The 25,014-nt window shown below is 46.6% G+C and overlaps 1 protein-coding gene across 8 annotated transcripts in view; it reads left to right on the top strand.

The window, feature by feature from the left end:
* Positions 1-25,014, top strand: part of SYNGAP1 (synaptic Ras GTPase activating protein 1) — a 2,054,767-nt gene that overhangs the window by 1,301,554 nt on the left and 728,199 nt on the right. The window contains exon 1 of one of the 8 annotated variants that reach the window (XM_069635200.1): positions 6,149-14,092. The exons of the other annotated variants lie outside the window; for them this stretch is intronic. Within the exon in view, the coding sequence (XP_069491301.1) occupies positions 13,930-14,092 (163 nt within the window). The 5' untranslated portion in view covers positions 6,149-13,929. Of the gene's footprint in view, positions 1-6,148; positions 14,093-25,014 lie in introns of those variants that run through there. 8 annotated transcript variants of the gene reach the window in all.

Genomic DNA, 25,014 nt, shown 5'->3' with positions numbered 1-25,014 from the left:
GGTTTCTCTTCTCTTTTCTTGCATGTTGCTTGTCACTTCTTAGGTTGATCTGGCTGTTTCTCTGTAGTCTTCCATTGCTTTTTTCTTCAGGTTCCGAGGCTGCTTCTTGGGTTTCTCTTCTCTTTTCTTGCATGTTGCTTGTCACTTCTTTTAAGGAAGGAGATCCATTGGCAGGTACCAAGCATGGAACATGCTCTCTCTACATGGTACTGTGCGGCTCATAGAAGGTTCTAAGAGGATGCGTAGCACCCAGGTTGCAGTCCTGGCCACTGTGGATGCAGGGTTAAATTCCCCCTGCATGATCCACGGTGAGGAGTTCCATTCACAGGCATCAAGCATGGAACATGCTCAGTCCACATGGTACTGCGTAGCTCATAGAAGGTTCTAAGAGGATGTGTAGCACCCAGGTTGCAGGGTAGTGTTTAAATTCTTTACTTAGGCACTGGAAGGGGTTAATTCAAGAATGTAAACACTACACTGCAATCTGGGTGCTACACATCCTCTTAGACCCTTCTATGAGCTATGCAGTACCATGTGGACTGAGCATGTTCCATGCTTGATGCCTGTGAATGGAACTCCTCACCGTGGATCCTGCAGGGGAAATGTAACCCTGCATCCACAGTGGCCAGGCAAGGCCACTCTGACCCGCAGTAGTTTGGCATCATTCTAGGCTCTGTGGAGCCTATTGATGACAAGTGAGGGGATAGGCAAGTCTAATGGGGTAAACCCCTGATGATGGTGACATTGTAGGGCAGTGGAGGCTACACCCTAACCTTCATTGTCAGTTTGTTGAGTTTCTTGGTTGCTTTTTCAGTTTAATTGCTTTGTTTCTGGCGTTGTTTTGGGTGTTTCTTGTTTTCATTGTGGTCTCTTGAGTTTCTTGGCTGTTTCTTCACTCCACAGAGCTCTCAAGTTTCCTGTGACTGTGGGCGAGAAGGCCACCGAGTCCAGTGTTTTTTCTGTTTAGATTCTGGGACTTGTAGTTTTGTTTTTCCCATTTGTGATTTTGGAAAACTACCAGTCCCAGAATTTCAAATAAAAACGGGACTGGGTGACCTTCTCACGCATGGCCAGAGGAAACTTGACAGCTCCTTTTTCATTGGTTTGTTTCTGGCCTTGTTGTGATTGCTGCTTGTTGCAGTTGTGGTCTGTTAAGGTTCCTGGTTATTTTTTCATTTGTTTTCTTCCAGCGTTGTACTGATGGGTTATCATTTAATTGGGGTGTCTTGCGTTTCTAGGCTGTTTCGTAGATGCACTGGCCGTGTCTTGGGGTTGGAGCTGTTGGGGTATTTCTCCCTCGCTCTACCCCCGCCTTCATGTATGCATCCTAGCCACAGAAACACCGACTGGCAGGGATTGCCCCCACGTGTCCTCAGGCAGCCTGGGTAGGGCCATTGATTGCTCCACGCCCGTTCCCCTGCAGAGGCCAGGGGGGCCTGGCGCAGAAGCACTCGGTGTTCCTGTGCGCAGATGCAATGTGAGGGTGGCTTAGGGGTAGATCTGCACGGGCTTTGCCCCCGGACAATGAAGCATTGGGTGTTGATTCGCCGGGGAAGAGTGTGGACGTTTCTGCAAAGCACCGGATTATCCATGCTTCTTTCGTCGCCTAGGCAACGAGCAAGGGGAAAGAGAAGGAGATGGAGAGGGGCGGGGGCGGAAGTGCCCACCCTCAGTGAGCTGCAGTCCAACATCTGGTGGTTTTGGGGAGGGGGTTGATGCCGCCTCCGGAGCTCAGAAGAGAGGGGACCCAGATACGAGCCCAGCACCGGGGGCTAACCGTAGCCTCGCCCCCAACAGGAGCCCCGTACAAGCAGCCGAGGCGAACTGCAGTATCTGAGTCTTCTGGGCACCTCGTGGATGCGTCGGAGGCTCCGCTGCAGCATCCCCGCATCTCAGCAGCTCGCCGGAGCATCCCCCGAGCTATTCCCCGCAGCATCTCACCATCCGACCGCAGCATCTCTGCTTCCCACCCGAGCGTCGAGCGCGCCGTCGCAGCGGGCTATTCCCGGCAGCATCCCTGCATCCCGTTGGGGTATCAACCCGAGCATCCGCCTCGCCATTCCTTCATCCCACCGGAGCACAAGCCTCGCCGTCCCTGCATCCTCTGGGGGAGCTAGCGCAGCGTCCCCGCATCTCACAGGAACATCCGCCAGAGCATCCCTGCATCTCACAGGAACACCCGCCAGAGCATCCCTGCATCTCACAAGGAACCTCCGCCAGAGCATACCTGCAGCACCCAGCAGCATCGGCCAGAGCATCCCTGCAGCACCCAGCAGCATCGGCCCCTGCAGCACCCAGCAGCATCGGCCAGAGCATCCCTGCATCGCCCAGCAGCATCGGCCAGAGCGTCCCTTCATCTCACAGGAACATCCGCCAAAGCATCCCTGCATCTCACAGGAACATCCGCCAGAGCATCCCTGCATCTCACAAGGAACCTCCGCCAGAGCATCCCTGCATCTCACAGGAACATCCGCCAGAGCATCCCTGCATCTCACAGGAACATCCGCCAGAGCATCCCTGCATCTCACAAGGAACCTCCGCCAGAGCATCCCTGCAGCACCCAGCAGCATCGGCCAGAGCATCCCTGCAGCACCCAGCAGCATCGGCCAGAGCATCCCTTCATCGCCCAGAGCGTCCCTGCATCGCCCAGGAGCATCGGCCTCCACCTGCGCGCATCCTTCTGGTGGAGCCGCCGCAGCATTCCAGCGTCCGATTAGAGAAGCATCCTCGGCATCCCTGCTTCCGACCACATCGACGTCCCCATCGCTGCATCCGACGGGGGAGCGACCGCAGCATCCCTGCATCCTCTGGGCATTCTCCCATTGCAGCAACCCACTCCCCACGAACCCACCAGGACCACCACGACCCGGGACTTTCCCCGACAGCGCAGCCGCACGGGTCAGACCTCTCTACTGGTGTTACCTGGTGCTGAGCCTGCCACCTCCCGAGCCTGCGTGCGACCTCGAGGCCCGTACTCAACACTGTGTCCTGAACGTCTTCTGAAGGACCATTCTGTATTAGACTGCCGAAGCACTCATCGTGCACCAGGTCCCAAGCCTCGAACCTGCACAGGGTTCTCTGATCCTCACTTAGCACCCTGTCCTGCACCAGGCCCTGAGCCCCCTCCTGCACACTGCACAGAGACCTCTGCTCCCCTCTGAGCACCCTGTCCTGCACCAGGCCCTGAGCCCCCTCCTGCACACTGCACAGAGACCTCTGCTCCCCTCTGAGCACCCTGTCCTGCACCAGGCCCTGAGCCCCCTCCTGCACACTGCACAGAGACCTCTGCTCCCCTCTGAGCACCCTGTCCTGCACCAGGCCCTGAGCCCCCTCCTGCACACTGCACAGAGACCTCTGCTCCCCTCTGAGCACCCTGTCCTACACCAGGTCCTGAGCCCCCTCCTGCACACTGCACAGAGACCTCTGCTCCCCTCTGAGCACCCTGTCCTACACCAGGTCCTGAGCCCCCATCCTGCACACTGCACAGAGACCTCTGCTCCCCTCTGAGCACCCTGTCCTACACCAGGCCCTGAGCCCCCTCCTGCACACTGCACAGAGACCTCTGCTCCCCTCTGAGCACCCTGTCCTACACCAGGTCCTGAGCCCCCATCCTGCACAGAGTCATCTGCTCCTAGTTGAACACCCTGTCCTGCACCAGGTCCTGAGCCCCCTCCTGCACACTGCACAGAGACCTCTGCTCCCCTCTGAGCACCCTGTCCTGCACCAGGTCCCGAGACCCCATCTTACCAAGTCCCCTGCTCTCAGCTGAGCACCCTATCTTGCACCAGGTCCTGATCCCCCATCCTGCACAGAGACTTCTGCTCCCCAACTGAGCACCCTGTCCTGCACCAGGCCCTGAGCCCCATCCTGCACACTGCACAGAGACCTCTGCTCCTCTCTGAGCACCATATCCTGCATCAGGTCCTGAGCCCCCATCCTGTACAGAGTCCCTTGCTCCCAACTGAGCGCCCTGTCCTGCACAGGGTCCTGAGAGCCCATTTTACAAATAGCCCCCCTCTTTCAGCTGAGCACACTGCCTGCAACAGGCCCAGAACCCCCATCCTTCACAAAGACTTAATTGCCTAGTTGAGCACCCTGTCCTACACCAGGTCCTTATCCCCCATCCTGCGCACGGTTCTCTGCTCCCTGCTGAGCACCTTGTCCTGCACCAGGTCCTAAGCCCCAATCTGCACAGAGTCCTCTCCTCTCAGCTAATCACCCTGTCCTACACCAAGTCCTGAGGCCCATCTTGCACAGAGTCCTCTCATCTCAGTTGATCACCCTGTCCTGCACCAGGTCCCGAGCCCCAGTCCTGCACAGAACCCTTTGCTCTCAGCTGAGCACCCTGTCCTGCACTATGCCCAGAGCCCCCATACTGCACATAATCCTCTGCTTCACCTGAGCACCCTTTCTTGCACTGCGTCCTGAGCCCCCATCCCGATCAGAGACCTCTGGTCCCCCTTGAACACCCTGTCCTGCACCAGGTCTTAAACTCAATTCCTACACATAGTCCTCTGCTCTCGGCTGAGCACCCTGCCCTGCAACAGGTCCTGAGACCCCGCTCTGCACCAAACCCTCTGCTCCCCGCTGAGTTCCCTGCACCAGGCCCTGAGCCCCCATCCTGCACAGTCTTCTGCTCTCAGCTAAGCACCGTGTCCTGCACGAGGCCCGGAGCCCCCATCCTGCACAGGTTCCTATGCTCCCACTGAGCACCCTATCCTGCAGTGGGTCCTGAACCCCCTGCCTCCATCCTGAATCACACCTCTATCCTGTGCTGGGACCTGAGGCCCCACTATCCTAAACTAGCTCCTGAGCCCTCCCCCATCCTACATTAGGTGCGGAATCCTTCATCTTGCACTGGGGCATGAGCCCCCCCCCTATCCTGAACTAGCGTTGGGTCCTCCATTACCCTAAACTCAGCGTGCAATCCCTCATCTAGCACTGGTGTCTAATCCAGCACTTGATCTACAGCCCACCTGCACCAGGTCCTGAACCCGGGATCCTTTACCATGACCTGATCCTGTCTGGCTCTGAGCCACCATTTCCTTGTCCTACTTAGTGACCTGAACGCACATCATTCTTTCCCAGGTATTGAGGCTGCATCCCACAATGTGTCTTTAGCCCCATCCTATATCGAAACGCTTCGTCTCTGCACTACTTTCTGGGACTCTGATCCTGCGCCAGGACCTTCATCCCTATCCTACCCTGGACACAGACCCTTCCCACCCAACAGCCCTCCAAAGATCTCTTTCCTATCCACGGTCCTGAGCACCCACTCACTCCAACATCCGAGTCCCCACACCTGCATCCTGCTCACCAACACGAAAGCTTCAGAGTGCACTAGATTACAGCTATCCAGAGAGGGACCGAGACACTGAGCCTTATAGGAGGCACCAGTATTTAGGCACATTGTCTGGACATATCCATCCAGGACCGTAACATGAGTCACTCATATTAATGTGGCATTAAGGAATCTTCCCATGATATCTACATGGGTCCATAACATTTTCCAGTAGTAGCTACCTAGATCTGGGGGTGACCTCTGATCACAATCAGCCTTTATGATAGTATTATCTGATCATATCCTCCCAGGACTGTAACATCTTCAGATTACATCCAGCTTTTACTGGAGAATCGTCTGATCATACCCACCCAGGACTGTAACATACTCAGATGACATCCAACCTTTACTCGAGAACCGTCTGATCATAATCACCCAGGACCGTAACACACTCAGATGACATCCAGTCTTTACTGGAGAATCATCTGATCATATTTACCCAGGACCATAACATCCTCGGATCACATCCAGCCTTTACTGGGTAATCATCTCATCATATTCACCCAGGACCTGTGCTTCCTCCATTTACAGCTGTCTGGGACGGACCCATCATATCCTCTTGTGCACAGGGCCTCCTGGGAGCATATCTGCAAGAGACTGGGCGTCCACCTCTCACATCCAGCTGTTACTGGAGCATCATCTTGTCATATCTATCTGGGACCTTTGCATTATCCAGTCATGCCCAAACAAGACATGAGCATCCTGTGATTATATCCACCTATTACCTATGCCCAGCTGATCAAATCAACCGGGACTTGACATATAGCCACAGCATCAGGAATCTTTCAATCCTATTCAACTGTAATTTGAACATTCTCCAATTATACCAATCATAGCTTTTTCTTCTTTGACTCATAACAAACTGGAGCTGTGTCATCTGATGATCATATCAATGCCAAGCTAGCCATTTCTCTGGCCATTTCCACGCAGGTCCCAAGCATTTTCTGATCACATTCACTCGATACCTGAGCATCCTGCAATCATAGTCCCCTGGAGATTGGAACAATTTCTGATCAGATCCCCCTTTGACTGAAGTGATTTGCGATTATCTGCAAATAGGGCACCAACCAATAATTTCCACCCGTCACTAGAGCATTGCCTGATCAACACACCAAGGTGCTTCTCACCCTCCCTCCAAACATATCCACCTGAGGCCTTAGGTTCTTCTTATCACAATGGCCCGGTGACTGGTTCCTCTTCTGACTAGATCTATGTGAAGCTCGAGAATCCTCTGATCCTTTGGAAACAGCACACACTTCGACCCATTCCACCCATAACATTTTCCCCCAGCAGCTTAGCATTCTCCAATGACAGTCAGAAGGAATTACAGCATCTGCCTCTCATACATGCCCATAGTCGAAATCATCTGAGAGCACTTTCTTTACTGATAGGGTCATTCTTCTAGATATTTCCATCTGTGTCTCAACAGTAGTTCCATCCCTTTACCTGTTGTACACATCCACCCTGAACATCGATCCTATAATTTATGTCACTCCTTTTGTCTCTTTCCACCTATACCTGCAATCTTTTCCACTCTAAGGGATAACAATCTCCTGTGGCCAGAGCACAAGCTCAGCCCTCTCACTGTGACAGGAGGGCCCTTCTCATCCTTTCTACTTGGAGAGTCACCATATCTGTATATCAGGACCGCCTCCTCGGGGTCAGGCATTTCATTTAGCTGCTACCCCATCCCGCTACACACAACATTGGGAGAGTACAGACTCTCCCTAGCCACCTCATTGTAGACAGCATTTGATACATCTCTAGGAAGTGGGAGCTGATGCACATAGCAGAATTTCATGATATTGCGACACAGCTTTCTCCAATTGGAGAAATATCATTAAGGGTATCCCTGACAACTCTCATCTTGAGCCAACACTCCCCTCTCAAACATAGCCTTTGATCTTGAACCAAGTATCCAACCTTAAGCCAAGTCACCCATCTTGAATCAAGCCTGTCCTCTCAAGGCAAGCTTCCGACTTGGAACCAATCCTCTTATCTTGGACCAATTGTGTCCTCTCACACCAAATTCTCATCTGGAACTAAGTCTTCCCACTTGGTCCAAGGCTTCCCACTAGAACCAAGCCTTTCATGTCCAGCTTATCCTCATACCGTTCCTTCCCTCTTGAACCAAATTTTTTCTCTTGAACCAAGCTTCTTGTCTTGAACTACGGCATTCATCGCTGGACAATATCCTGTCTCAAACAGCAGATCTCTACTCTGTTTAAACTTCCCAACTTGAACTAGGCTTGCCTTGTCAATATCAAGACACCCATATTTAATTAAACATCTACTCTTGTACCATGCCTCCCACTTAAACCAAATGTCTCATCTTGGATAAAATAACTTCTCCACAATTCATTTTCAACCACACATCATTATTATTTACCAAGCCTTCATCTCAAAACAAGTATTTATGGTTAAGCCAAGCATATCTCCTTGAACCAATCTTCCCTCTGAAACCAAGGAGTGTGTCTTGAAACAAGATTCTTCTCATTAAACAAGTTGCTCTCTTGAATCAGGACTTACATCTGAATCGATCCTGCTTTCTTGAATCAAGCCAGCACTCCTGAACCAAGCTATCCCTATTTTGAACCAGTCCAACCTTTTCGAAGCAACCTTTCCACCTTGAGCCAAACCTATCTTCTTGAAGCAAGCTTCATATCCTCCTATCTTGAACAAAGTTTGCTAGTTCCAGTACAAGCCTCCTTTCTTAATCCAAGCCCTCCTAATTTGCCTTTATAATTTGGCTCTATTTGAACACCAACCCGGCAGTTGTGACATTGATAAGTAGTGAAGCCTGAAAAAAAGATTTTGCAAGCCATTTTCCCTGCTACTGATGATGATTCACCCTTGGTTAAGTCTAGGGGGCTACCGTCCATAAGCACAGACCTCACTTTGAAATTGTATTACAGGCAGGGAACCACAACAGGTAGGAGGTCCTGGGAACAGAAGATAACCTCTCACATTTCATTGTGTACCTCTTGTAATTCACCATTCCCTGCTCTCAGAGTTATCAGTGGAGCTATGATTGTGGATTGAGCACTTTTCATCATTGGTCTAAAGCGCACCATGTTAGAAGCTACCCAACGTTATGACCATTTGCTTCAAATAGAGAAGACCATGGCTTCAGAATACACCACGTGTTTCCAAGTTTAAGCATCACCTGAAAGTTTCCTTCAGCAAAAACCATCTGTTTACAGAGGCCCACCATCAACAAACACTGATCATGTGTTAGGAATTCTCAATCAACGAGTGCCATTTCCCTCCACGAACCATCCTTCAGCAAACTCTAAATGTCCCTTGTGACCATCTATCAACAAACACCATCTTGCCCAATGAACAGTTTATCAACAAACCCCAACCATCTCTTCTGACCATCCATCAAACAGCACCTATCTCCAGTAACCATTCATCAACAAACACCAGCTCTCTTCAGAGAAATACTCATCTACAAACTGCCACCTCCAAAAACTATCTGTCAGCAAACACTTGCTATCTCCAGCGAAACCTCAATCAACAAACACAAACCATCTCCAGGTACCATCCATCAAAAAACACCAGTCATCTCCAGCAACCATTCATCAACAAACAACACCAGCACTCTCCAGAGGAATATCCATCTACAAACTGCCCTTTCCAGAAACTATCAACAAACACGTTCTCCAAGTAAGCCTCCATCAACAGACAGCATCCATTTCTAGTTACCATCAAGCAAAAGCACCAGTCTTCTCCAGGGACAAGTCATCAACCAAACGCTAGCCATCTTGAGCAGACCTACTACAAAATCCCAGCTTCCTCAAAGAACCACCCATCAAGAACCCTCAACCATCTCCAGTAACCATTTATCAAAAATCACCAGCTGCCCCCTGGTAAATCTCCATCAAAATACACCAGCCCAATATATCAGCCATCTCCACCGACCATCCACCATCAAACATCAGCTGCCTCCGTGGAACATCCATCTCCAAAAACAGCTAGCCCTCAAATCCATCAGAACACCAGCTGTCTCATGTCCAACCACAAACAAACAGCCATTTTCAAGGACCATTCTTATCCTTACTTAGTGATAGCATCACCCACCAACAACTATCTTTTGTGACAAAATTCAGAATAGAACCAGGACCAATCATTGCACAGAATAAGTATCACCAAGAATCATTTATGCCCACCCACCCTGAATTCACTGGAGCTCTTGCGCAACTGGAACTCTACCTCTCACTAGGACAGTTATTCACTTGAGAGCATCCTCCACCCAAGACCAAACATCGGCATTAAGACGTCAATCACAAATGAGCAACAATCCATCTCAGGCTATCATATGAGACTAACCACCATTGGGGTCCCGAAATTACCAGCAGCTATCCATCCTATTTACCTGCGAAGTGCTGGCGGTGAGTTATCCTGCCACTGTGTCCACCAGAAGGAGCCATTAATTACACATGGCCCAATTTGCAAAAATGTATATTCTAATATTGGGAACTGACCATCACCTGAGACACTAGACCCAGGGGACATCCTTCACATGCGACCAGCTATCACCAAGTCATTTCCTCATACACAATCATTCATAACTGAAAGCTGTGCATTATCTGGGAACAGTGATCACCAGGACAAACTATTGCTAGGTAACCTACCATCATAATGCATTCTCTGCAAACTGACAAAATGGTCTAAAACCAACAATCCACATCAGACAAGCACCTGGGGGAGGGCTATTCATTGTAACTGATAATTGTCTAAGTTAAATATTCTCTAGCAGTTGACCATGATGTGAGATGACCCATCACCTGAACCCAGTTATCACATGAGACGATCCATCATTCAGGACCTTTCCTTGTCTTAGACAAGCAATATCTTCAGGTGATCTATCCTCTGAGAGTTGTCATCACTCATAGTCTGGGTGTTATGTAGCAGTTTCAAGCTGACTAGACCAGTTATTCCCTGCAGACCAGCTATCACTGTTGGCCAGTCAGGCTACTAACACTCCAGCCTATAGATTCAGTCATCAGCTGAAGCTAATATCCAGAGAAGTCCATTGAGTGAAGCCATCAAGTCGGACCATCTATCACCTGAGGTCAACCATCTCTTTGGTCCTAACATTAACTGAGAACCAAACCCTTGGAGCTATTCATTACCTGAAACTATCTCCCAACTGGATCTATTCATTACCTGAACCAACTGTTAAGGGTCACTTTAAGAAATTTGAAACCATCCACTGACTTTATTGATTAAGTGAACCATCCATTAGTTACAGACTATACATTACCACAAGCCCCCATCAACTAACACTGTACCTGAAGCCTTCAATCAAATGATGCTATTGATTACCAGAAACTATCTTTCACCTCAGACTATCAATTACAGAAATGGACTGTCACCTGGTTATATTGATTAGCTGAACCAATTCATTACTGGGGACCATTGATTACCTCAAAGCATCTATCAGTTGAGACTGTACATTAAACTATCCATAGACTGCCCTTATTGATTACCTGAAACTATTTATGTTTTGGGTCTGCTGATTAACACAAATTACCAACTGAGACTACACATGTATATATGCATCTACTGGGTCTATTGATTGCCTGAAAATCATTGATTAACTGGTACTTTCCATTATCTGAATCATCAACCAACTTGGATGTTTGCCTTCCTGAAACTGTCTATGAACAGTCAATATTGATAACTTGAAATCATCCATCTGGTGAAATTATTGATTACCTGAACCATTTCTCCCCTGGAATCCTACGTTCACTGAAAGCATTCGGTTACTGGTGATGGAGACCAGACCTTCCAAGAGACCAGGCATTTCTGAGGGCTGATTATCAACCACAATTAACACTCAGAAGCCATCAGCTGGTGGTGTTAAGTGCTATACAAAATTCTGAAATAAAGTAAAACAAAAGGAACATTTGCCTGAGTTGAGGCATAACTTTACATTCATTATCACAGTTGACCAGTCATCACCTAGCATCACAGAAGCCTGTTCACCAATTTGCTCCATGAATTAACTCCATAAGTTCACTGAATGACATCTGAATGAAACTGTACTGAAGGACATCCGTCATATAGAAATGGTCATCCTCCAGCTCCAGCCATTACCAGAAATCAAATCTTACTTCAAGACAACAGAGGCTTGAGACAAATTATCAACACAGGCCAACCATCAGTTGGGCTGATAGATCACCTGGCACTTAGCAGCATCTTGCACTGCCATGACCTTATATCTGCAATAAGCAGGGAATAAACATCACCTAAGACCAACCACCACCTAAAATCATATATTGACTGAGAAGCGTGATTGCTTTAAATCTACTATTAATGAGACCCACAATAAGCTGAATTCCATCATTATCTGAGACCATCATCCCCTGGGATCAAGAACCCCCTGGGCACACCATTTCCTGGGGCTCAATACTTTTAAAGACCCATAGTGACCTTTGTATTCCACAATCGCCTGGAACCTGCCTGGTACATAGCATTGCATGGGGCCTATCGCTAGCTGACATCCACCATTGCCTGAGCTCCACATTCCCAAGACCCACGATTGAGTTAGACACACCCACACTGGAGACCTAAGGCTGTTTGGGACTCATTATCATTTTGAGCCTACCATTTTCTGAGGCTCACGTTCCCTGAGATCCAGTCATTTGAGACCCATTATTGCCTGAGGCCCACCATTGCCTGAGTTCCACCATTGCACAAGACCCACCACTGTCTGGAATTCACTGTTGCCTGGGATACACTCCTTGCCTGATACCCACCATTGTCAAAGATCCACCATTGTCTGCGGACCACCATCCATGGGACCCACCAATGCATTGAGATCAGCAATGGTCCGAAACCCGCCATCGCTTGAAACCAAAGATTGTGTGAAGCAAGGACTAGTCTAGACCTAAATATTCACGTAGCTAGCCACGGGAGAACTTGGGTAGACAGTGTGTAATGGGCATTTCTGGAAGCCTGTGATCACTTGGACTTTGTAAAGAGGGAGTCCCAGATCAGCATATTCATAGATTCATGCATTGCTAAATTAGTACAGTCTACTAAGGGCAAGCACCCACTAGTGAACTGAGATAAGCATTACGCATATATTCCAGAAGGAAAGAACATTATGAACCAAAGCTTCAACAATGGACAAAAGGACCCCTTCCACCAACTGGGCACAGCGAAAGACAGACTACTGCCCCTTGGGGGCAAGCTGTAGTATAAGGAAATAGCGAGCTCATCCAGAGAGCAGAATTTACAAAGAGAAATAGAACACACTGGTTAGTTTACTCGAGGAGTCCATATTCCTGTCTCTCCTGCAACATAGTTCATAGTTGCCTCCCCAAAGAGGGCTGGATAGGGGAACCCTTTGGCACAGATGGCAAGAGCACTTTGGAGGACAGGGTAAGAGGACAGAATTTTGAAGATGACAGAAGCCAGTTTGGCAAGGGCTATGATCTCCGGTACAGAGAACACCTGGAAGGTGAGTGAAAAGAAATAACCTCCCTGAACCCCTGTAAGAAAAGGAAAGGGGAGCTAGCCAGAAGAACACCAGTGGTGAAACTTGAATCCCTTGGGCTTATGAAATCTGGATGGCTACCCGTGAAGAATGGAGAAAACCCCTTTAAAAGGTGGCCATGCCTTATTGACCCATTTGCCTGTCAAACCATATGAGAAGCACATCACAGCCATTTCATCTCCTGATAACCTCTGGGGACTCTGTAGCCTGTCCTTCAGGAGTGAAATAATTGCTGCTTCTAGTGTGTGACAAACCCCTGTCTAATATCCTGAAGAATTGGGCATGGTTTCTTGGGACAAGCGAACCTACAGTTGGGCACTGGGCCTGTCCACCCAAGTGCTATTGACCTTGGTGTCTACACATGATGCCTTTGTCTCCCACTAAACCATGAGCAAGTTTAATAGACCCTTTGGGATAGGTTGGAGAAAGGCCCATTGGTGAAGCTTGCTGGGGAATGGTTCATGGCTCTAAACAACCCAAATGTTAAGACCCAATCAAGCACAAGACGTACTCTGAACATTAGTTGAGAAAATTGCAGGTCATTTTTCTCTCTGTCAAAAATCTGTGTCCACTCTTTGAGGCCCTTCCCAACCCCCTTCAATGATTCACTGATAGAAAGTGTGCCTTTCTCATGAACTCACCAGGCAGGATCCTTTAGCACTTTTTGCAGTGAATGTTTGTTGATCCCATGAGCCTCATACATGGATTCTTCCTTTAAAATGCCTACCAGGGAAACAGTGCTCATACATTGACTCCTACATTACATGATCCTTTGGAACTCTCTGCAGGGGAATCAAGCTCATTATATGAACAATCACATCAGATGCGCCATTGAGACCTTCCTCTCCAAAGTCTACATTCAAGATCTCGTCTGTTTTTACTGCAGAGGACTAGGTAGTGGGTGCATTTATACAGGGCGACCTTTTATTAATTTTTCTGAAAAAGTTTTTGGACACTGAGGATGTGCCTCCTTGACAGAACACACTTTGACTTTTGGTGAACCCACTGATCGAGGATAATTGACCTCCCTTGCTTGACTTACCTGTCTGGTCAAGGATCAGGCGTGCAAGGACAGCGCATGCTGGCTCGCATTTTTGAGAGTAAACCCTGGGAGAGGGTCTTCTGGCCTTGTTGCCTCGGTGTGGGACTGGATTGCCCATGCCTTTCCAAACTCCTACAAGCATTCTGCTCCTCACCAAGATATGAGCTTCTTCAGACGGAGGATATAGAGCTGGAGGCAGGTAAGCGCGTCCTCTCTGCACCTGAAATTACTGAAGTTGGCATGATTACTGGTTTATTAACACATTTTACCATGGCTGTAGGGTGGAGCCTGAAGGCCTCTAGGATCTGCCGTTTGCATGGACCTCGGGTAAAATAGGCCATCATTGAGACCAGTGGTTTAGACCTGGGGCTAGCATGGATCTAATATCAGAGGCAATTCTGAGACCAGTAGTTATCATGGATCTAGGATGGAAATCTGGTCTGAGACCTGGGGCTACCTTTGATCTAGGACAAAAGGCAACTCTGAGATCCGAGTTTACTATTGATCTCGGATAAAGGGGTTAGTATATTTCTAGGACCGAAGTCTAGTCTGAGTGCAGTGATAAGATTGGCTCTAGGATGGAAGTCTAGTTTGAGAGTCAGGGTTAGCATGGATATCTTTCCCCCTTCCAATCTCCCCATCTCGACCAACGCTCACAACCTTGGCCTCCATATTGACTCATCTTTCTCCTTCTCTAACCACATCTCCCTAACCTCTCGTGCTTGTCGGCACCACCTCTTCAACATCCGTAAGATCCGCTCCTCCCTCACCTTTCACGCTTCTAAACTCCTAATCTCCTCACTTATTTTCTCCTGTCTCTTCTACTGCTCCTCTCTTCTCTTTGGACTCTCACCTGACTCCCCTAAAATCCATCTACCACTCCTCTATCCGTACTCTATGTCTTCTTGGCCCTCGAGACTCTATCTCTACCTCACTCTCTCAACTCGGCTGGCTCCCCTTCCTCTCACAATTGAAATTCCAATTCCTATGCCTTGTCTACACATCTCTCCATGACCTCGCCCCCCTCCTCTCATTTTACTCTCCCTCCCGCTCTCTCTGCTCAGCTGATCTCCACCTTCTCGCCGTACCCCCAGCCCCTTGTGCCTCCTCGCGATTCTGCTCCTTCCAACTCCTGGCCCCCTCCACTGGAACTCCCTACCTCTCTCTATCCGCTCCACCCCTACCTACCCGTCTTTCCGCTCCTCCCTCAAAGCACTTCTTCTCCACTCCCCCCCTGACTCTCCTTCCCTAACTCTCTCCCCGCCCACATGCCTGCCCCCCCTTCCCTTGCCCACCCCCTCCTCCCACCCTCCGATGACCCCAATTTGGATACTGTTACCACCTTAGTGCGATGGAGGTCACCCAGGGTCCTCCCCCATTCCCCTCCCTCTCCCCCCCCCTCCTCTGTGTAAATTATTCTAAATACTGCATCACTGGTTTGTTTCATGTTTGTTTATTATGCTTCATTCATTACTGTACCTGTTGTTATTCTGTAAAGCGTTTTGGCGTAAAGCGCTACATAAACTAAATAAACATAAACATAACATATAGGATGGAAGCCAAGTCTGAGACCTGGCGTTAGGATGGATCTAGGATGGAAGTCAAGTCTGAGGTCTGGGTTATGCATGGGTCTAAGACAGAAAGCATGTCTGAGAGTGGGGGTTAGCATGGATCTAGAATAGAAGTCAGGCCTGAGACCTGTGGTTAACAGGGATCAGGGATTAAAGTCACGCTTGAGTACAGCAGACGTGCATTTAGCCTAGGTACATGATGATGATGAGGCCTGACCATCAAATAGATGTGAGGTTAGCAAGAATCTTCCCTGGAAGTCAGGTTTGACGACCATTGAGACCTGACATTACCAAGTATTTAGGATGGAGGTGACCATCATTGCAACCTGGGAATTATGCATGTCAAAGATAGAGGAGGTAGATTAACACTGGCTCCTTTTCTGAGGTCAGCATGGGAGTACATATGGGTAGCATTACTAGCATTATGATGTGGCTGGATTGGCATTGGTGACCGAGGTGCAATGAGACCTAGGATCAGCGTATACCTGGGGTAGAGAAGCCGGATGAAGGATGCTCATATTTAGCTTAGGGTAGCATGGGCCAAGGATGAATGGACAGACTGGACTGTACTGAGACCTGTGAATAGCGTGGCTCTAGGGGCAAGATGTAGTCTGGAGAGCACTGAGACCTGTGCGTAGCATGGGTGGAGGGTGAAGGCACAGTATGGTGTCACTGAGTCATGTGGATAGCATGGTGAAACACGAAGGCACTGTCTGGGGAGGACTGAAACCTGTAGATAACATAGTTCTAAAGTGAAGACACAGTCTGGGAGCACTGAGACCTGTGGATAGCATGGTTGGAGGGTGAAGGGACAGTCTGGGGAGGACTAATACCTGTACATAGCATGGTTCCCGAGTGAAGACACAGTCCAGGAGGGACTGAGACATGAGAATAGCCGGGTTCTAGTGTGAAGGTGCACTATGGAGTCACTGAGATCTGTTGACAGCATGGTTCTATTATGTATAAACGGTCTGAGTAACACTGAGATCTATGAATATCATGGTTCTAGTGTGAAGGAACAGTCTGGGGAGCTCAGAGATAAGTCGAAATCAAGGTTCTATAGTGAAGCTACAGTCTGGTGAGCAGTGAGACCTGTGGATATCATAGTTCTAGAGTGAAGGCATGGTGTATGGTGCATGTTTGTTGACTGTGTGCAATATGGAATGGGCCTCTGCGTATTGGGAAGGAGCTGCACAAACGTGAATTGGTGCAAGTATGGTGGTTGTGAACATTGACCACAAGCATCTGGTTAATGATAATTATAAGTGGTCTTGTAGAACGCCCTTCTGTAATTTTTGTTGGCCTTGCTGCAGTTGGTTCTGTAAGAGAATGGTCGCTAGCGGCATAGCAGACAATCAGATGTGAAACATGTACTGTTGGTAGGTGCTTGTCGAAAGTAACTGATATCTCTGTGTCGGGATGTATCTAGGGGATCGGAGGAGGGATTTATGTATGTTTTCCAAGGCTTTGATAACGGTATTGAGTGGTTGGGGCATTGTTGCCCGATAATGTGAGGGGAGTGTGGTTGACTAAAGGGAAGAACTTTAGTCAAAGCTCAAAGTTCTCCCAAGGTGTTCGCTATACCTGTGGTGGCCACGAGAGGGTGTTGTTCAAGTGTGGTGTACGGTGGAAGGATGAGGTTATAGAGGTGGTGCATTATTTTGGGGGGTGGGCAGGTATAAGCATGAAGGAACACTAGGGCTGGGATAGTATGTGCCTACTGGTGAAGTGAGTGTGGCAGCTTTTTAGATGTTTTCAGTGGTGATCAGTGGGTTCCCTTTTAGTTGAGTGGAGTCAGACCCATGTAAGAATCAGTTTGGTATGTTAGTCGGTGGAGTGCATAACAGATCTTGGTGGTTTCTGTAATTTTGGATACGTCTTCAGCAGGTGGGCCTATGGTTTAGGGTGTTCAGAAAGCAGTTTCTTTGCTGAGTTAGTTGAAGAGCCAGGATTTTAGGTTTTTGTTTTAGGGTTAGGTGGGCTTCATCTGGATGAAGTTATTTGGGTAAGGATTTCCAGATTTTAGTTGCTAGGTGGAAGAAAGTGGAAGGCTTTATGTAATTTCCAGTTGAAGTGTGGTAGCTTTTCTAATGCATTGTTGCTGCATCGAAGGGTTCGCAATGGTGTGCAGTGCAACCATTTAATTCTGATGGATTACAGGCCCCTGTTGTACTAGAAGCCATGAAAGATGCATAGGGTTTTGAAGTGGATATTCTTTCTGAATGGATGCAAGTGGAGTGTGAGGAGTCAGGAATGAAACTCGGACACAAGCTAACCATGTTTTTGGTTAAAGACATTTACTGAAAAAAAAGTGTTTGGAAAATGCTTTTCGATTTGTCGGTGTCAGAATGTCCAAAATAAAAACGGTCCTGTGTCCAACATTCTATTCTAATCCTCACACTAAAACTAAATTCTAAGGTGAAACAGGAAATTTCTTTAACCTTTGAAGGTTTGGGAAAGTGTTCACAAAAAGAAGAATAACTGGCTTGCAACATAAACGTTCTGCAAGGATATAGGTCCTTGCTCCAGAGGACGGCTCCCTTTGCCTGGATTCCTCTTGTTTCTCTAAAGATTCATGTGCAGTTGTATCTCTCTTGAACATCTGGTTCATACAATCCTTTCCTAGTCCTGATATTCCCTCTCAGGACCTCTTTTTCAAGCAATGATGATTGCGTGGTATTCTCTTCTGCCAGGGCTTCTTATGTTCACACTCTTGTGATGATTGACTGGTAAACTCTCCAGCCAGGACAACTTCTATCCACATGGGCTTCTTGCCCTTTTCCATATTTGCATACACACTTTGTTTGCAAATATGTCTTCCAGATTTACAATCCAGTTCCTGTTTTTCCTTTGTTCTGGTGGAAAAGGGTTTATTTCCAAAATATGTCCCCTTCTAATGTCAAATACATTCTCTATTTCACATTTGGGGCTCAATGGGAATGGGGACTTACCGGGTCCGGGTCCCGAAAATGGGAATTACCGGGCCCGCAAAAGTCATAATGGCCCGGTAATTCCCTTTTTTCGGGACCCGGACACGAGTTTGGAGGTAGCCACGACGGTAATGACACCTCCAAACAAGTAATGAGGCCCACTGTCACTACATTCTAGGTTAATCCAATACGGGTTGTTGGAATGCGGGCTAACCCCGCCTTTTCCTGTGTTACTTATTTGAAAGCACCACACAGTACGAGTGAACATTCAAGTCCCTGAAATTAACGAGGAAGAATCTACAAGGTTGGAGGAACCTATAACGTCAGATGAGGTCAAAATTGCAATTTCAAAACTAAATGTTGGTAGGTCTCCAGGGCTTGATGGACTGCCAGTGGAGTTTTATAGGTGGTTGCCTAATTCTGCTTTGGTGCTGTTAACAGATATGTATAAGACCTCTATGGATAAGGGATTGCTTCCAGACACGACTAGGCATGCAACGATCTCAGTCTTTCTGAAGAAAAACAAGGATGAAAATTTGGCGTCCAGTTACAGGCCGATTAGTTTAATCAATGTAGACAATAAAATCCTGGCCAAGATTCTGGCGCTAAGGCTGGAAGCTCTTCTTCCAAAACTGATAAATCAGAATCAGTCTGGCTTTGTTAAGGGTAGAACCGCGTCCAGCAACATGAGGAAATTGCTTTGCACCATCTCTAAGGCTTCTGAATTGCCCGATGACTCGGCGGTCCTTTCATTGGAAGCCGAAAAGGCGTTCGATAGAGTCAACTGGCAATTTATGTTTAAGGTACTGGGAAAGATGGGTTTTGGAAATCAATTCTGTTCCTGGATTAGACTGCTATATACCAAGCCCACGGCAGATGTTAAAACTAAGGGTCTGAGATTGAGACCTTTTGACCTGGAACGAGGCACGCGACAAGGTTGCCCGCTGTCTCCTTTGTTATTTGTACTTAGTATTGAACCTTTGGCCATAACGCTTAGAACTGAGAATGGCCTGCATGGTATTAACTGCTGGGGAATGCTACAGAAAGTGTGGTTATACGCTGATGACTTGTTATTGGTCCTCCGAAATCTAGGCAAATCAGTGCCAGTGCTTATGAATATTTTGGATGTCTTTCATCAGTGCTCTGGTTACAAGATTAATTGGGCAAAATCAGAGGTTTTGCCCTTGGTACCATTATGTGACAAACAGTTAATTACAAGCTTGGGCTTTAAATGGTGTGCTGAGAAACTGTTGTACTTGGGGGTTTGGATTCTGCCTTCTGTTGTTGATTTTGTGAGAGTGAATATGGAAATGGTGTGCTCTGCTTTTAAATCGGATTTGGAGAGATGGGATCTGCTACACCTTTCCCTTTGGGGCAAGGTGAATGCTTTGAAAATGGTTTCGACTCCTAGAGTTAACTTTGTGTTGAGTATGATCCCGTTAGAAATTGGAAGTAGGAATTGGAGTGAATTGGATACACTCATGCAAGATTTCTTGTGGGATCATAAGCCTCTGCGTCTGAGAATTAGTAAGTTGCAGTTGCCCTTATCTAGAGGTGGACTGGGAGTCTCGAACTTCAAAGCATACCACCTGGCTTTTATGTCACGTACTTTGTTTACCTTTCTCACATCACAAAATGATAATTGGGTTTGTGCGGAATCTAGTCACGTAGGCCCCTTGTCTCCAAGGGCTCTGCTGACGAGTAAACAATGCAAAATGAAATTTGAGAATCCATTGACTAAGAGTTTGCGGAATTCATGGCTGGTCTTGAATGATTGTTTGGGTTTCAATGCACTGGAAGATCAGAATGCTTCAGTTTGGCTGAATCCTAGTGTTACTCATGAAGGGAAAATGTTGTTCTGGCATGATTGGTTTTTGGCCGGGGTGCAGTGGATAGGGGATCTTTTCAGTGGTGCGGATTGGATGACTGCCAGGGAAATACAGGTAAAGTTCGATATTCCGAGTTTTTGTCTGGCGGATTATTGGAAAATCAAGAGAGCGGTGGGTGCGGTGAATATTGATGTAGGGATCAATATGGATATGCTTGGCTGGAAGCCAGGGATGAGTGGCTGTGGCTTGGTCAGTTATGTGTATAGACAGATTGTGTCTGAGTATAGGACAAATGATGCTCTAAGATTGGATTGGAATAGGAGGATTGATGAGAATATTACGGAGGACCATTGGTCACGGATCTGTGAGAATGTGAAGTTGTGCTCTTTGAATCTGGGTGAAAGATCACGTCAAATCAAGATTCTACATAGAACCTACTGGACGCCTGAGAGAATGATGAAGAGGGGGATGAGCGACAACTCTGAATGCTGGGCATGTGTACATGAAATTGGGACCATGGAACATATGTTGTGGGAATGTTCAAGGGTGAGGGGTATGTGGTTTGAATTTGACCGGATTTGTGAGAAAGTTCTTGATGTAGGGATAGATTTGGATTTTAAGACTGTTGTGCTGGGTAGTGATGAGAAACTGGATGACTTGAGTACTTCCCAGAGAAAATGGGTTTTCCGGGGAGCTTTGGTGGGGAAAAAACTGATTTTGAGAAACTGGAAAACGTCTGCTCTGGTTACAATTGAGATGTGGGTGGCCGAAATGCATGATCTGGTGGAAATAGAGAGAGTGTTGTATCATAGGGAGAAGAAAAGTGCTTTGTTCAACAAGATTTGGAGTAAATCTCTTTTATTGTACTGAACTTGATCTTTTGGATATGTTGTGACTCTGTGGGGGGTAAGGGGAATATCATTCACTATACATAGTTTGTTGTTCCTTACTGTGTTTGATGGGTATTGTTTTTCAATTGTCTATGTATCTTGTTATTGTTTACATTTTTGAAAATAAAAATGTAAAAAAAACAACAACAAAAAAACAGTACGAATGAATCCTCAGAAGCGCTGTCCCATTAGTCTGGGATATCTGCTTTGTGGTGTGCTGTGTACCAAAAATGCATGCGGCGAATGATTCACAGAAGGGGGGGACCTAAACAGATATGAAACATACCGTTAGTCTATTCCCTCCGCTGAGCTATGTTATGGCTCACGGAGCACGGTAGCGGCGTGTTGTGCTTACCTGCGGTCTCCTCTGTCATCGGCCGTATCCACTTTGCGCTGTGGAGACTAAAGACGGGCCCGGTTAAAAAGAGGATTCAACACGAAAATGATGACGTGACTGGATTAGTTGATGTGTTGGTTCAGGCGCCATCTTGGGTGGGGGAACGTACATCTATGTAGATGGTGTCATTTAAGGGGCAAAAGAGAAAATCAGTGGAGTGCGTCAGAGCTGGTCTAGTGTGATATGTTACAATCAAATATTGCATCAGTAAATAGAGCCTTACCTTGAACGCACTAATCACATGGTGCGAGGAGGGAGGTAAGAGCATGTTACTGGGAGTAATCCAGAACATAGGAAGAGTGAGTACAGCGGTGTCTGGAAAATTACCTAGGAGGCACCTAAACCAAAATGAGGATTTACTGTTGGTTCCGAAAGAGTGCTCATCGGGGCACTTAAAGTGGCTAGTGAACAAAGAGATTCCACGCCACTGCGATGTTTAATCCGGTTTGAGCAGTTTTCAGATCATAAATCCATTTCTGTTCAAGCTTCTTGAGAGCAAGATCTCTATCACCCCCTCGGGGGTGTGCTCTCATGGTTTGTATGACAAACCAGTACATGTTGTTGCATGTATGCTTAGATCCTTAAAGTGGGCTACCAAGGGTTTGTACGCGGTTTCATTTCGGATCGCTGACCGATACTCACATAAACACAATTTAACAGATCTTATACTTTTGCCGATTATAAATGAGCCCACATGGGCATCTTGTGCCGTAAATCACCCATTTAGTGAGGCAAATTGAGAAGGTCTTATATTTCCACAAACGGCCATTAAGGTCTATTTGCTTAATGTTGCTGGTGAAATGGCAAACGGAACATTGCCCGCATTTAAAGTGCCCATGTACAGGTGATAGAGCCCACAGCTGATTTTGACTAAGTGATGGGTTTTTATTCACTGGGTAAGTATGTACTAGTTTATCACGGAGGTTAGGCATTCTCTTGAATGCAAATCTGGGGCAGTTTGGTTTGAAATCATCCGAGTAATTTTCCAATTTTTTAGTATGATCCTTCTGAGGTCATTACTAATTGGTGAAAAAGAAGAGATGCATGTTATCCTTTCTTGTTGTTTCGTTTGCTTATTCAAGCTTATTTCTCGATTTACATTATGTGCTCGTTTCACCGATCTTTTTATGATGTTGTGCGTGTATTGACGATTTTGTAGTTTTTGGCTTAGTTCTCTGCTATTTCCTTTGAAATCCTCAATCTCGCTACAGTTACGACGAATCTCAAAAAATTGTCCATATGGCAGGTTTTCCCAGAGGCTCTGAGGATGGAAGCTGCTATATAATAGCAGTGTTTTTTTTATCAGTGGGCTTTTTGTATAGTGTAGTGCCCAATGTATGATCTTCCTTTTTAAAGATTTTCAGATCTAGAAATGCTATACTATGTATATCGAAAGTCATAGTGAATTTAATAGTGGGAGCCTGTCTATTCAGCCATATTAGAAAGGCCGCTAGGTCTTCCTCATTTCCATTCCATAACATAAAAACATCATCGATATAATGATGCCACAACGTTATCTGTCTCTGCGAAGATGACACATTCTTCATAGTTATCCATGAATAAGTTGGCTAAGTCAGGGGCAAAAGTTGCCCCCATACTAGTACCATGTAGTTGTTGATAATAGAAATTGTTGCACAGAAATAAGGTTTTCATAAGAGCTAGCCTAATACACTCTGAGATAAAGTTAGATGGTACCGAGCGGTCTTCTCTTCTCTCGAGATACTGATGCATCACCTCCACACATTGTTCTTGTGGAATATTAGTGTATAAAGATTCGACATCAAGTGTGACAAAGATGTCATGTGTACCTAGATGTAATTGGGAGATGATGTGGACCATAGCAGTGTCTTGAATGTATGACCTCATGTTAGAGACAAATGGTCCCAAAAAGGTGTCTGTATAAATCGAGAGAGGTTCCAGGAGTGAGGCTATGGCTGACACTATAGGTTGACCTGGCGGTGTCTGTTCATTTTTGTGTACTTTGGGTAGTACATAAAAAGCTGGTGTCATAGGGTTAGGCTTAGTCAGAAAAGAGAATTCCTTTCTGCAGATCCAACTATGGTCAAGTGCATGTTTCATGAGGCTGATTATTTCCTCCGTCAATGCCGCAGTGGCGTTCCCAACTAGTTTTTTGTAAAATGTTTGATCTTCCAATTGTTTGTTAACTTCATAGTTGTATGCAGTGGATTCCCACACAACAATTCCCCCCCCCCTTATCAGCTGGTTTGATCACAAAGGAGGGATTGGTTTCCAGTTGTTTGAGAGCAGTTGGTTCTGCCTTGGTCAAGTTATCCGTTAGATGTTTTTTTGTTTTCAGAAGATATTGTAATTCTCTTAACGTTTTATTTTCGAAGGTTAAAATTTCAGGGGAAACCATCATGGATGTTGGTGTGAAGTAGAATGGAAGTTTTAATCCTGATTTATTATCATTCAGGCGGTTCCCATCTTTCGCATTACGGAAGAAATATTTCAGCCTCAAGGACCTAAAGAAATTCTTCATCTCCATTTTGGTGGTGAATTGATCAGCTGTTTCGATGGGAACAAACAAGAGACCTTTGCTTAGAACACTTATTTCTGTAGGACTCAGAAGATGGGAACTCAAATTAAAGATAGGGATTACCAATTCGTCTGTGGCGTTTGCCACTGGCGGGTGGGCATTGTGCGGTTGTCCCATTGTTTGGTCCTCCCTCGTTTCCCTCGCCCTTCAAAAAACTGCTGTTGTTGACCCCTCTGCACCTGGCAACCTCTACTTATGGAGGGTTGTCCTAATGTAGAGTGGGAGTCACTACTATTTGAGGAATTAGAAAAGCTGACAAATTTGTTACTGCAAGCTTTGTTGTTCGGATATCCTCTCACATTTACCTGGTTTGTGTTTTGTTGTTGAAAATAACCTGGGTTCAAATATGGATAAGTAAATTCCTCTTTGTAATTGAGAATATCTTTCTTGAGTTTCCAGATCTTTTTCTCAAGAGTAAAGGTTTTAAATTTTTTCATTTCTTCATCAATTTTTTCAAGGAGTATTTTGGTGTCAGGTATTACTGATTCTTCCTGAATTTTCTTTTCAAGTGTTAAGAGATCCTTTTTTTGTTTGTTGGATTCTTCCTCCACCCTTTGTGAATAAGCTAGATTGACTGTTGTTTGGGTATGTTTGTTAATGAGAGTGTATGTTGTATGGTGAACATTTGAATGAGAGCTGTATGAATATGTATACTTGTGTGTGCCAGGTGGGAAGCTAGTCTCAGATAGGGGCAGGAGGGTCTAATTGGGGCCGGGGGTTGCCCTAAGTTGATGTAGCTGTATTGTTTCCTGGCATCAGGGGTAAAATGAACATGATCAGTATTCTTAGGTGGCCATAATGGTCTACATTGGTGCAGCCTAAACATGTCCATACTAGCTGCACCAGTGTAGGTCAATATGGCCATGTAAGAACACATTCTTGTATTTGTATTTGTATTTGAAGCGCTGTACACAATTTAATGAATTGGTACAATTTTAGAAAAAAAT

Source organism: Ambystoma mexicanum, chromosome 13 (assembly GCF_040938575.1).
Source record: "Ambystoma mexicanum isolate Mex_15411 chromosome 13, UKY_AmexF1_1, whole genome shotgun sequence".
Lineage (NCBI taxonomy): Eukaryota > Metazoa > Chordata > Amphibia > Caudata > Ambystomatidae > Ambystoma > Ambystoma mexicanum.
This window is presented reverse-complemented; position numbering and strand designations above follow the sequence as displayed.